Source organism: Ovis aries, chromosome 16 (genome assembly GCF_016772045.2).
Source record: "Ovis aries strain OAR_USU_Benz2616 breed Rambouillet chromosome 16, ARS-UI_Ramb_v3.0, whole genome shotgun sequence".
In the NCBI taxonomy this organism is placed as follows: Eukaryota; Metazoa; Chordata; class Mammalia; order Artiodactyla; family Bovidae; genus Ovis; species Ovis aries.
The window spans coordinates 23,469,927-23,483,468 of record NC_056069.1 but is presented as its reverse complement, the minus strand read 5'-3'; the positions used below and the strand labels follow the sequence as shown (position 1 = coordinate 23,483,468).

The 13,542-nt window shown below is 43.1% G+C and overlaps 1 protein-coding gene across 2 annotated transcripts in view; it reads left to right on the top strand.

Annotated features, from left to right (window-relative positions):
* IL31RA (interleukin 31 receptor A) overlaps positions 1–13,542 on the top strand; it is a 90,354-nt gene that overhangs the window by 55,903 nt on the left and 20,909 nt on the right. For both annotated transcript variants that reach the window (XM_027979943.3, XM_060400418.1), the window contains 6 exons: positions 2,191–2,373; positions 3,376–3,477; positions 5,839–5,985; positions 8,287–8,427; positions 11,420–11,513; positions 13,124–13,205. In XM_027979943.3, coding sequence (XP_027835744.2) covers positions 2,191–2,373; positions 3,376–3,477; positions 5,839–5,985; positions 8,287–8,427; positions 11,420–11,513; positions 13,124–13,205 — 749 coding nt within the window. The remainder of the gene's footprint in view (positions 1–2,190; positions 2,374–3,375; positions 3,478–5,838; positions 5,986–8,286; positions 8,428–11,419; positions 11,514–13,123; positions 13,206–13,542) is intronic.

Genomic DNA, 13,542 nt, shown 5'->3' with positions numbered 1-13,542 from the left:
AACTGAGGGGATCAGGGAACACTAATGTTACCTGCTTCAAGAGGCTGAGTAAGTTTCCAAATGTTCCAATAATGACTTTCAGCTTGACTGCAACAGTGACTAAGGATGCTTAGAGGCTGTGAGTAGGGGAGGGCAGGGAGGAGAGAGCTGGAATGCTAGGGCTTAGGTGGGGTTGATTTCCTGGCTCTGTACTGCTTGCCCCACTCCAGCTTCACAATTTCCCCATGTCTCAGAGCTGCCCTTTCAAGTTGACAGATTCTCTGGCCTTGCCTCTAGACCAGATGCTGGAGTCTCTCATAAAGGCCCAGTATGGGGAAAGAATTCCTTTCCCATCAGTTGTGAGCTTCAAGAACAGAGGCTCCTAAATACATACACAGCCCTCTGGGGCTTGTTGTTTTCCTTTTATTTTAAATTAATTTTTATTGGAGTATAGTTGCTTTTGGAGGAGGGAGCTTCCTTGGTGGCTCAGATGGTAAAGAATCTGACTGCAATGCAGGAGACCTGCGTTCGATCCCTGGGTCAGGAAGATTCCCCTAGAGAAGGAAGTGTCTACCCATTCCAGTATTGTTGCCTAGGAAAGCCCATGAACAGAGGAGCCTGGTGGGCTACAGTCCATGGAGTCGCAAAGAGTTGGACACGACTTAATAATGACTAATATGCACACAGTTGCTTTACAGTGTTGTGTTAGTTTCTGCTGTACAGCAAAATGAATCGGTTATACTTATTCACATATCCCCTCATTTTTAGATTTCCTTCCCATTTCTTTGGCTTCCCTGATAGCTCAGTTGGTAAAGAATCCGCCTGCAATGCAGGAGACCCTGGTTCGATTCCTGGGTCGGGAAGATACCCTGGAGAAGGGATAGGCTATCCACTCTAGTATTCTTTGGCTTCCCTTGTGGCTCAGCTGGTAAAGAATCTGCCTGCAATGCAGGAGACCTGGGTTCGACCCCTGGGTTGGGAAGATCCCCCGGAGAAGGGAGCGGCTACCCACTCCAGTATTCTGGCCTGGAGAATTCCGTGGCTACAGTCCATGGGGTCCCAAAGAGTTGGACACAACTGAGCAACTTTCACTTTCCCATTTAGGTCACCACAGAGCACTGAATAAAGTTCCTTTTGCCATAGAGTAGGTTCTCATTAGTTATCTTTTTTACACATAGTAATGTATTTGTTGCATAGGCATAGCAGAATTTAGTACCCGCTGGCCTCTTATGCCAAATCTCTATACTTGCCTAGGTTTCCAACTTCAAGAGGCATTTTCGCTTTTTTGAGGGACTCTATCTCATCTTCTGCCCTCATCCAGGACCATCTTTTATGTTTATTTAAAAATGCTTCCTGTGGATTCCAATTCTAAAGGCTCAGGGTTGTTGCAGGTGGTGAGGAGTAGAAGAGGGGAAAGCCACATGCTGTGGTCTTCTGAGCCCCACTCCTTCATGCCCTCCTTCTCCTCCTTCTCTCCCCACATCTCCAGTAGTGCTCTTTTCTGCGTATCCAGAACATTTTCAGTAAGGGAACTCTCTGATTCTGATTAGACCCCAGGTACTAGATTTGAAGCCACATGTTCAACTTTTCTACTAAAGAACACTGTGGACTGTTTCCCCGCCTGTCTTTTTGCTAGGTCTGCAGGGAATGTAGTCATTTACCTATTGGTCCACAAATAGGTGCTTCATTTGAGTGTGTCTATATCCTTCTGTAGCAGACACAATTCTTCCTACCTGAAGATGGGACTGCATAGACAGGTTGTATAGCACCAGTTTAGATAGTTGAAATTCAAAGTCATCACCCTGGTATGATTTTAGGGTCACCAGCTTCCAGCTTCCCAGTCACAAAATTATAGATGCCTGAAATTCTACCTTTAGAGATCCATTCTTTGTCTCCGGCTTACTTTCCTTTTGACTTGCACAGACCTCAGAGCTGCCAGGTAATTCTTCTTAGTCATCAACTGTCTAGTAAGATTCTCTGCTGGCAACAGGCAAATTTAGGGAAGATAACAAAAGGCACTTCATCAAATATTAAGAGTAAGGAAAAGGGATACAATAAAAACATTAAAAATAGCATCCTAGTGGAAGGTGGCAGTGGAGATCCTGAACTTTGACCTTCTTTACACTTTGGGCAGTGAATAGATGTAAATGTGGTTGGTGCATCTGGAGGATGAGTTCGGTGTTGTGAAGCAGTCTTTCCCTCTCCTTTCAGTGTTCCAGTGCATCGAGGCCATGCACACCAGCCTCACTCAGGACCAGCTGGTGGTGGAGTGGCAAAGCTCTGCTCTAGAGGTTGATACATGGATGGTGGAGTGGGTCCCAGACTTGGACTCAAAGCCCTTGGCCATCTCCTGGGAGTCTGTATCTCACACCAGGAACTGGACAATCCAGCAAGGTAGCCAGTGAGGACCCCACAGGTTCTTGCTGTGTAGGATTCACTTTCATTTTTACCAGTTTTAAAATCCTTAGTTTTGGCTTCTTACCTGTAAATTGTGAGTAATAGAATTTGACAGGCTAGGGCAAGCTTAGTGACGTGTGCTTCTTGGCATTTCCCAGCATTGCTGGAATAAGAAGCCATGAGCATCAGACTAGGCAGCTGACGTGTTTCCAGGTGGAAAGCACCCTCTTTGGTGGTGGACACCCACCATCAGAGAGCTCTTCCCAGATACCGTGATCATGTGGATGCAATGTGGAAATCATGTGATTGCGTGGAAACACCAGACTTTGTATCCCATCTGTCCTACTCAGGGCGCCTCCTTCAGTTCTGGCTGCATGTTTAGGTTCTAGGGCCCTTCCCCAAGTGACTGATACAGAGAATAGCCTTCTTTTCAAGAAAGTCCCTGCTCCATATAAGACATTTAAGTGAGGCTTTACTCTCCCAGTCCTATCACCCCAACCATTTTTAATACTTAATAGCATCTATATGAAGAATTATACTTATGTAGGGATGCAGACAGACAGAAGAGCTAGAATTTATGGTAGCTGAGTTCTCTAGGGTGATATGCTATTTAAAGAAGAATTAAGTTTCTTCTGAGGTGCACCCCAAATGATGTAACAAAATCAGTGATGAAGGAGAGCCTGGATCTCTTACTTCTCCTTTCCTGGGTGGCTCAACCATTTTGTCAGAGTGGTGCAGGTTTGGTTCTAGGAATTAGTTTTAAAATGTTAGAACCAACATAGATATTAGAGACCATCCAACTTAACTCCCTTATTTTCCAGATGTGGAGATGATAGGGAAATAAAATACCTTCTGTAAGTCATATGTCCTAAGTCTTAGTCTAGCATTCCTTCCTCTATGCCGTGCTCTGCACCTAACGCTTCTTTCTCCCTCCCTCCCTCCTTCTCTCTCTTTCCCTCCCGCTGCCCCATTCCCTCTCTACCTCCCCTTTTTCTACAGATGAACTGAAACCTTTCTGGTGCTATAATATCTCTGTGTATCCAATGTTGCAAAACCGAGTGGGTGAACCATATTCCATCCAGGCTTATGTCAAAGAAGGTGGTATGTATGGACAAGGTTCCATTGGGCAAAGGCAACTCTGGGGCCTGTCCATCATTTACCCAAGTCTGCGAAGGCCTGTAGCTTGTTCACAGTTGCTTTAGTGCTCATCCGTGCTGCACATTTAGCTTGTAGTAAGCTATGTATACTTATTACAGTTTGTAGTAGTTGACACAGTTGTGGTCAAAGTATGGAGTCACTGAATTTTAAAGCTGTGGTGGACATTAGAGATCATCAAGCCCAAGTCCCTCATCTCACAAAAGCAAGGCTCAGAGAGGTGAACCAACTTGCCCAAAGTCACAAAGAAACAGTGCCAACAGCTCTATAATCAGAAAAGACCAAGCTAGGGACCCTAAGAATAACTTGGAGATGCTAAAAAATTATATTTGATTGTATAACAATAAGCAAAGGTTTTATTGGTGAACTGCTGGGGTCCAGCCCCGGTGGATCCAGGGTAATTCAGAGTGGAGATGGAATCGGCGTCCTAGGAAAAAACTTATTTAATTACAGATATAGATTAGAAATGGATAGTGTAGTAGGAAATATTAGTGGAGAAAAAGAGGCTGAATAACTTGGTTTACGTGGGATACCAATAAAATTCCAAGACAAGGAATTTGCACCATCTACGTTGGGCCACCGGTGCCACTTGAATATCAGAAGGTGCCCCTCCTTGGGCTTCTTCTCACATGGAACTTAAAAGCCAGGGCAAGTAAGTAGACGTGGCAAGGACCCACGCTCCAGATGGGAATTCAGCCAGAAAAAAAGGGGAACAAGAAAGAAATGACATGGGGGAATCAGTCTTTCCAGAAACTGATCCGATCTCTTTATTTTTTAGGTTTGCTTATATACCCTTTGTTACACATAGAGACAAATGGAAATTTTAAAGTCACGCGGGGGTCGGCAGTCCTGACCTTTATCAAAATCAGGTGCTTCACATAAATGTATACAGAACAGGTCATAGGGGTTTTACATCATCTTCTGGCCATGAGGCCTGCTGACATTTTACGACCCTTTCTTTCTGATAATCGTCAGTTAACCAGAAAACTTATTTTTTCCAAGGGTGTTTTTCTTAAACCAGGCGCCACCCTCTGAAGGTACCAGATAAAGTTGCATTCCTATAGGGTGAGGGTGTAGTGGGTTACAACTAAGAAAGGAATTTATTTAACCTAAGGTTAACATGATTAATCTTAAAGGTTAATACTTATTTCTACTATATGCTAGTTATATTTATTATAAGGGCAGGTAATATGGAGATTTAGCAGCAAACATCAGCCCAACAAATGAAAACCCTTCACTGATGTTCCCCTTAAGATCTGTTTAGTCTTAAGATAGTGATAAAGTTACATTTTTACATAGCAAGGACACATTGATTTATAATAAAGTACAGTGAGTAACAGAAGAGAAAATTCATTAATTCAAAAAGTCTAGTATTGCTAACATCAAAAACTACTATATTTCCTTTTCTATATTCCAAATACATTAATATATTCCCAGGTGCCTAAGGATATGGAGGCCTGGCGGCAATCATTGACTCAACAATGAGAAAAGCCCTATGCTAATTAAGATTTTCAAAATACTCCAAACTCTCTGTGCTGTTTATGGTTGAGAGGTAGTAAACAATCATGTGCCTAGTGGCAGGAATGTGAATAATGCTGTCACACAAACTAGTCTGCCAGCAGAGAGGTTTGACCTGAGACACCCTTGTCACGCCCAGGAATTTTTATTGACTTGACCTGCAAGTTTACTTCTTCTCCAAGAGAACTGGTGGGGAACAGCCCCCCATAAAGTCAGAGGTGTAGGTGAGAGCATGAAACAGTAAAGTAGGTAGACTCTGGTTTTGGGGGTAGATGCTTGGGAACAGGGGTTTTCCTGAGGCTCGATCTTGCCTTTGCGTATGCCGAAGCCTCCTTCCTCATGACCTTTGCCATGGGTGGAGTTCCTTACACTGGCTCCCGGCATCGAACCACTCAGACTTTTTTACTTCTACCTTTTTGGAAGTTAACATCTTCCAGATTCAACTTTAGGAAATATATCCTGTCACTCAAAGATAGCTCACGGAGGCATAATCTTCAACGGTTTGATAATAGCTATTACACGTATGGATGAAAGAGCTGGGTGCCAAATTAGTGAGAGGTCTATGAGGAAGTACTCTTTCTCTGGTATTTGACTCTGCTTCTCTTCCTGTTTGAGAGGCATGATTCTAGACAACAGTTTTCTCAAGACAAGTTGATTCATCATTTCCCTACTCTGCCCCATCTCCCACCCCCAGCACTGATTACAGTTTGAGGACTGGGCAGAGACTTCTTAGGGGAAGGACCTGCTGGGGTGTGATTCGGTGTTCATTTGTCTCCTCGTCCTATAAAGTTCCATCAGAAGGTCCCAAGACGAAGGTGGAGAACATTGGTGTGAGGACAGTCACAATTACGTGGAAGGAGATTCCCAAGCATCAGAGAAATGGCTTCATCAACAATTACACCATATTTTACCAAGCTGAAGATGGAAAGGAATTCTGTAAGTGAGCTTATAGTCAAGCTGAAAGAACCCCGAGCCCCAGATAGATGCTGCAGATAGACCTGCTATCGGGGTAGATCCTGTGGTGGGTGCCCTTCCATTTTGCGGGAATCACTAACTTCCTTGAGATTCTCTGAAAACAGAGTCAAGGGTGTCCATCTCTTGAGTTTTTAAGAGTCAAATGAGGTTGAAATGACTGTACCTGAGAGTCCTGTAGGGACCAGAGAAATTGATACAATTTGTGCCCATCAGGCTGTGAACAGTGGGCCTCCTGGGAGCTTCTTGACCTTTACTCCAGAGTGGCACATGCCTAGATTAAAGGCTAGAGGGGACAGACCCTGTTTGGTGGCACTTGCTTCAGTGAAGGACCCTTTACAATGGCTTCTACTGTCCACTGCCTTTTTCTTGCATCTACAATATTGCCTGACATCTTCAATTGTGGGCTAGGCCTGGGTTTCTGTTTAGGCTAATTTTTTGTTGTTGTTATGGTAAAATACATATAATGTAAATTTTACCACTTCAAACATGTGAAAGTATACAATTTAGTGGCACTAAGTATTAAGCATCCATAATGTTGTAACCATAACACTACTTATTTCCACTCCAAACAGAAACTGTGTACCCATCAATCAGTCACTTCCTTACCCTTGTCCCACAGTCCGCGGCCACCAGAAAACTCCTTTCTGTTTCTATGGGTTTACCTATTCTGGATATTTCATATAAACAGAATCATACAATATGTGACCTTTTTTTTTGTTTTGGCCTGGCTTCTATCACTTGGCATAGTGTGTTCAAAGTTCATCCATGTTGTAGCATGTATTAGTCCCTCATTCCTTTTTATGGCTAAATAATATTTTTTTATATCAAGAAACATTTTTTAAAATCCATTCATCAGTTGATAAAACATTTTAGCCGCTGTGATTAATGCTGCTGTGAACATTGGTGTATAAATATCTGTTTGAATCTCTGCTTTTAATTCTTTGGGGGTATATACTAGGATTAGAATTGCTAGGTCATTTGGGAATTCTAAGTTAACTTACCAAGGAGCCACCAAACTGTTTTCCATAGCAGCTACACCAATTTACATTACTACCAGCAATAAATTAGAGTTCTAATTTTCTACATCCTTATCAACACTTGTTATTTTCCATTTTTAAAAAGTGTGGCTGTCCTAGTGGGTATAAAATGCTATCTCAATGTGATTTTTTAAAAATGTATTTATATATAATTGAAGGATAATTGCTTTACAACAACGTGTTGGTTTCTGTCATATATCAACATGAACCAGCCAAATCAATGTGGTTTTGATTTGCACTTCCATAATAACTAATGATGTAGAGAATCTTTTATATGTGTTTGTTGTCCATTTGTATATCTTCTTTTTTAAATTTTTATTTTTACTTTATTTTACTTTACAATACTGTATTGGTTTTGCCATACATTGACATGAATCCACCACGGGTGTACATGCGTTCCCAAACGTGAACCCCCCTCCCACCTCCCTCCCCATAACATCTCTCTGGGTCGTCCCCGTGCACCAGCCCCAAGCATGCTGTATCCTGCATCGGACATAGACTGGCGATTCGATTCTTACATGATAGTATACATGTTTCAATGCCATTCTCCCAAATCATCCCACCCTCTCCCTCTCCCTCTGAGTCCGATTATACAGAGTGAAGTAAGCCAGAAAGAAAAACACCAATACAGTATACTAACACATATATATGGAATTTAGAAAGATGGTGATGATGACCCTGTATGCAAGACAGCAAAAAAGACACAGATGTGTATATCTTCTTTAGAGAAAGTCTTTTCAGTCTCTTTGCTCATTTTTAAATTGGGCTGTTTGTCTTTCAGTTGTTCAGTTGTTAGGGTGTTTTTTTTTTAAATTCTGGATACAAATTCCTTATCAAATGTATGATTTGCAAATATTTTTTCCATTCTGTGAGTTTTTCCCTCTCTTGATAGTGTCTTTTGATGCACAAGAACTTTTAATTTTGATGAAGTGCAGTTTAATCTTTCTGCTGCTTCTGTGCTGGTGTCATATTTAAGAAGTCTTTGTCATATTCAAGGCCATATAGATCTACCCTATGTGGTTTTGTAAGCATTTTATAGTTTTAACTCTTATATTTAGGTCTTTGATCCATCTTAATAAGCTAATTATAATGGATAGAGAGATAGGAGTGTGAGATGGCCAAGCTTGGAAGCACACAGGTTCCAGTGCTCTTATTTGAGCTCCAATAAAGCACAGTTTTCACTTGAGTTTGGCTGTGGTGTTTGACTTCTATATTTTTCCTTTAGCCAAGACAGTCAACTCCAGCATCCTGCAGTATGACCTGGAGTCCCTGACACGAAAGACCTCTTACACTGTTTGGGTCAAGGCCAGCACCAGTGCTGGGGGAGTTGATGGCCCCAGGATAAACTTCAAGACATTGTCAATTAGTGAGTACTCCTTTATTCCCTGGGAATGTCTCCTTGGCATTTCTCCTAGGCCAGTCACAGGTAGTGTTTGCCAGGGGCAGGGGGAAGCCAAGTAAAAGGGTGAAGTAGGAAGAACCATTTGTTCTCTGACTCACTGGCCTTCCAGGAAAGCATATGAGTAATGGGAGGGAGGGCAGGAAGATTGAGAGCTGAATTTGGAAAGATGGTTCATTTTGCTTCTTCTTCGGGGGTAGCCCCAAATCTTCATAGAGAGGAGGGATCAAGTTAATGCCAACTTTACTGACCCTTCAAACCAGCCCCACCTGAAGACAGTCCCCAGTTCACAGTCGTCAATCCCTGTGTGTCAAACAAGTAAAAACCTTGCACCATTGACCCACATAATGTCACATTTGTGGAGTCTTCTGAGTAAAAAAGTGCATAATATGTTCTAGTAATCAGATTTTATATTAAAAATGGGAGAAAGAAAAATTTAATAAATACAACAATAATATAAAATATAATGTGATTCATATGATGCTTGTGGGGGCAATTCAAGAGGGAAAGAAGATGGGCTGAGAAGGGAGATGAAAGAGAAAGAAGGAAGGAAGATGGGAGAAACAGGTTAATTTTTCCAAGTCTTTGAATGACAGAGATTTGATTGTTCAGTTCAGTTCAGTTCAGTTGCTCAGTCGTGTCCAACTCTTTGCGACCCCATGAATCGCAGCATGCCAGGCCTCCCTGTCCATCACCAACTCCCGGAGTTCACTCAAACTCATGTCCATCGAGTCAGTGATGCCATCCAGCCATCTCATCCTCTGTCGTCCCCTTCTCCTCCTGCCCCCAATCCCTCCCAGCATCAGAGTCTTTTCCAGTGAGTCAACTCTTCGCATGAGGTTGGCAAAGCACTGGAGTTTCCGCTTTAGCATCATTCCTTCCAAAGAAATCCCAGGGCTGATCTCCTTCAGAATGGACTGGTTGGATCTCCTTGATATACTAACACTGTTTTTAAAAAATGAAACTTAAAAGTGAAAGAATATTGCAAAATTTCAATAAAAGCTAGAAATAGTCTAAGTATTCTTGGAAGTCCCTTGTTTATCATGTTTCCAAGAGAAGAAAAGTAGTTTATGGTTCTAGAAAATGTGGGTACAGTATATGTTTCTACACAGAAAACATGTTCTTTTTTTATTGACTGAAACATTGTCTTTAGGGACTTCTTTTTTTGATACTGCTCTTTAAAATTTTTAAAAATCGTGTTATATTTTTACAACACTAGGCACAAATTGCATTATCTGGTGAAATTTCTCTAGGGGTCAACTTGAAGGCAAAATTCTACCTTGGAGCCTTTCTTACCTTTGGTTCTTATAGATCTCCCTGCTTCTATCTTTGATCCTCTACCATCTGTTTTCCACACAGCAGCCAGAGTTTAGAATCCTAGATGCCCTGCTTAAAAGCCACCAGTGGCTTCTGTTGTATTTTAAATAAAATCCAAACTCTTTCCCATAGCTTTTAGGACCCTTCCTCATCTGTCCCTTCCTGGTCTCACCTCCCACCACTTCCCAATTATGTTCCCACTTATGCTCCTGCATCTGCTCTTTTTTCTGCCTGGAATGCTTTCCCCAAAATGAACATGGCTCATTCCTTCTCATTATTCACATTAGCTCAAATTTCACTTCTCCCAAGAGCCTTCCTTTGCCACCCTATCTAAAGGTGCTAACTCCTATCCTACTTTACCCTAGTTATTCTCTAATAATAAAAATAATTTTTAAAAATACCCATTTTATCTGAAATAATCTTGCATTATTTATTGTCTCAATTCTTGTACAATTCTTTACTCTCATGTAAACTCCATGAGAGTAGGGATTCTTGTGTTTCTTGCTGTTTATTTTATTACTCAGAATAGTGTTTGGCAAATTGTAAGTTCTCAGAAATTGTTTATTGAATGAATGAAACTGGAGGATGAACCTGGGGAACATAATTTCTGTCAGTATTATTCAGGGAAGGATAAATGAAATGAATTTGAATTAAATTGAAAGAAAATTGACAAGGAATATGTTGCTAAAACTACTGGTTCAGTTCAGTTCAGTTCAGTCACTCAGTCGTGTCCGACTCTTTGCAACCCCATGAACCACAGCACGCCAGGCCTCCCTGTCCATCACCAACTCCTGGAGTCCACCCAAACCCGTGTCCATTGAGTTGGTGATGCCATCCAACCATCTCATCCTCTGTCGTCCCCTTCTCCTCCCACCTTCAACCTTTCCCAGCATCAGGGTCTTTCCAATGAATCAGCTCTTCGCATCAGGAAGCCAAAGTATTGGAGTTTCAGCTTCAAAATCAGTCCTACCAATGAACACTCAGGACTGATCACCTTTAGGACGGACTGGTTGGATCTCCTTGTAGTCCAAGGGACTCTCAAGAGTCTTCTCCAACACCACAGTTCAAAAGCATTAATTCTTTGGCTCTCAGCTTTCTTTATAGTCCAGCTCTCACATCCATACATGACCACTGGAAAAACCATAGCCTTGACTAGACAAACCTGTGCTGGCAAAGTAATGTCTCTGCTTTTTAATATGCTATCTACGTTGGTCATAACTTTCCTTCCAAGCAGCAAGTGTCTTTTAATTTCATGGCTGCAATCACTATCTGCAGTGATTTTAAAGCCCAGACTATTTCCACTGTTTCCCCATCTATTTGCTGTGAAGTAATGGGATGGGATGCCATGATCTTTGTTTTCTGAATGTTGAGCTTTAAGCCAACTTTTTCGCTCTCCTCTTTCACTTTCATCAAGAGGCTCTTTAGTTCCTCTTCACTTTCTGCATAAGGGTGGTGTCATCTGCATATCTGAGGTTATTGATATTTCTCCCGGCAATCTTGATTCCAGCTTGTGCTTCCTCCAGCCCAGCGTTTCTCATGATGTACTCTGCATAAAAACTGGAAGGAATTATTAATCTTTGATTTTTGTCAAGAAAGTAAGGAGCTCAGCCTACTACTGACTTTTGTTCTCCTTTTCCCAAAGGTGTCTTTGAGATTTTTCTTGTAACTTCTCTGGTTGGAGGGGGCCTTCTTATTCTCATCATCCTGACGGTGGCATATGGCATCAAAAAACCCAAGTGAGTTTGGAGACAACAATGTGGGCCCTCAAAATCAGGGATGGAAAGGGGGTAGAAGGCACCATGGGTGGAAGAGGGCACTCTGCCATTTAGGCATATTCGTTCATTTTTTGATTTTTCACATAGCTACTGAATTTATCATGTGCCTTACACTGTGGCACATCAGAATTCTAACTGGAGCAGATGACCTCCACCCCCCACAGCCCCATGTACCAGGCCTAGGACTTTTTGAAGCCAGGGAAGTGCCAGCTGCCTCACAGGCTTTATCTGCTATGTTCTGCAATTGAGACTAGAGCTGGGGAGAAGATCCTCTCTCTCAGTGTCTAGTGGGGACCACTGGCAGCAGCAAAGGGTCTCCAGGTGGCCAGCTTCTCTTCTAGGTAGAGTAGGGAGCAGGGTGCCCATGGTGCTGGAGCACTGGCTAGCACATGCCCAGCATAGACTGCTCCTTGCTAGTTACACAGTGTTGGAGGGCGGGCTGAAGGCCATTTGTCCTGCCTGCTCTGGCCACTGTATGGAAGGAAGCCTGTCTTCAGGGTCTTGTGCTTTCTCTCCCGGGGTGCCTCATTTTACCCTGAGGGTCACAGGCTCCCTCCCTGGTAGGCCTCTCTCTCCAGAACTGCACAGTTGTGAGCCTTCTCTGCCAAGCTGCGCTTGTGTGTGCATGTGCACTAAGTCACTTCAGTCGTGTCTGACTCTTTGCGACCCTAGAAACCCCGACTAGGGACCATAGCCTGCCAGACTCCTCTGTCTGTGGGATTCTCCAGGCAAGAATACTGGAGTGGGTTGCCATGCCCACCTCCAGGGGGTCTTTCCAGCCCAGGGATTGAACCCACGTCTCTAATGTCTCCTGCATTGGCGGGTGGGTTCTTTACCACTGACGCCACCTGGGAAGCCCAAGATGTGCTTAGTTATGGTCAGACTAAGTCAACCTCAGTTCCTGTGGATTGTAACTGAATCTTCAGCACAAATTCTTGTACATTTTGCATATCTAAAAGCTCCCAGGTGCTGATGATGCTGCTGGTTGGGAACCACACTTTGAGAATCACTGCTCTAAAATATGGGTATCTTATAAGACTTAGAGTGTTACCTTTCCTGTGGAATAATCTCAAACAAATGGCTCTGCAATAGTGTGATTCCCGGCACCAGGATCAGGGGGTGGGAACACAGTGGCAGGAGAGTGGGAAAGAGTAGCTTTGTCTGGGGAAAGGTCTCCCTCCATCACGTCCCACAGATTACTTTCAGTTTCACCACCCACCCCCGCCCCAACAAAGTATTTTGTTTTCTCAGTTTCCATCAGGAGGCTGTGAGCTTACCATTATTCAATAGGGAGCCATACAGTTCCCCATGTGTGTGTGCATGCTCAGTCATGTCTGATTCTTTGTGACCCCCATGGACTGTAGCCCACCAGGCTCCTTTGTCCATGGAATTTTCCAGGCCAGAATATTGGTGTGGGATGCCATGTCCTTCTCCAGGGGATCTTCCCAACTTGAACCTGGGTCTTGCGTCTCCTCCACTGGAAGGCGAGTTAACACTCTTTCGGTTTGGCCATGCAGTACAAGTAAAATGCTTCTTGGACTCACTTCCTGTTTTAAAATCTCTCTTATTAGCAAACTGAAGCACCTATGTTGGCCTGATGTTCCCAACCCTGCTGAAAGCAGTATAGCCACGTGGTGTGGAGATGATTTCAAGGTAAACACTCCTGTTTCTATTAAGGAGATTGTGAGCAGGCTGGTTATGGGAGGTGGACAGGATGTTGCAGGTGGGGAGCAGTCCTGGGCTGAGATTTGCACAGGGTTCACATAAGGGGAACTCGAGGTTTAAACATCCCAGGGAATGGCTGGCAGGACAAGTGGAATCAGCCTTCCTGGAACAACTTTGACCTCAATCTTTGGACAAGAGGAAAGGACTTCATTAGGCTCATAGAACCTGGTGTTTGCTGGGCATAGAACTGGTCCTATAAAGGATGCCACAGAAGAAAGACACTGGCCTTACCTTTAAGGACCTGACTGTCCAGTTAGAAAGAAGG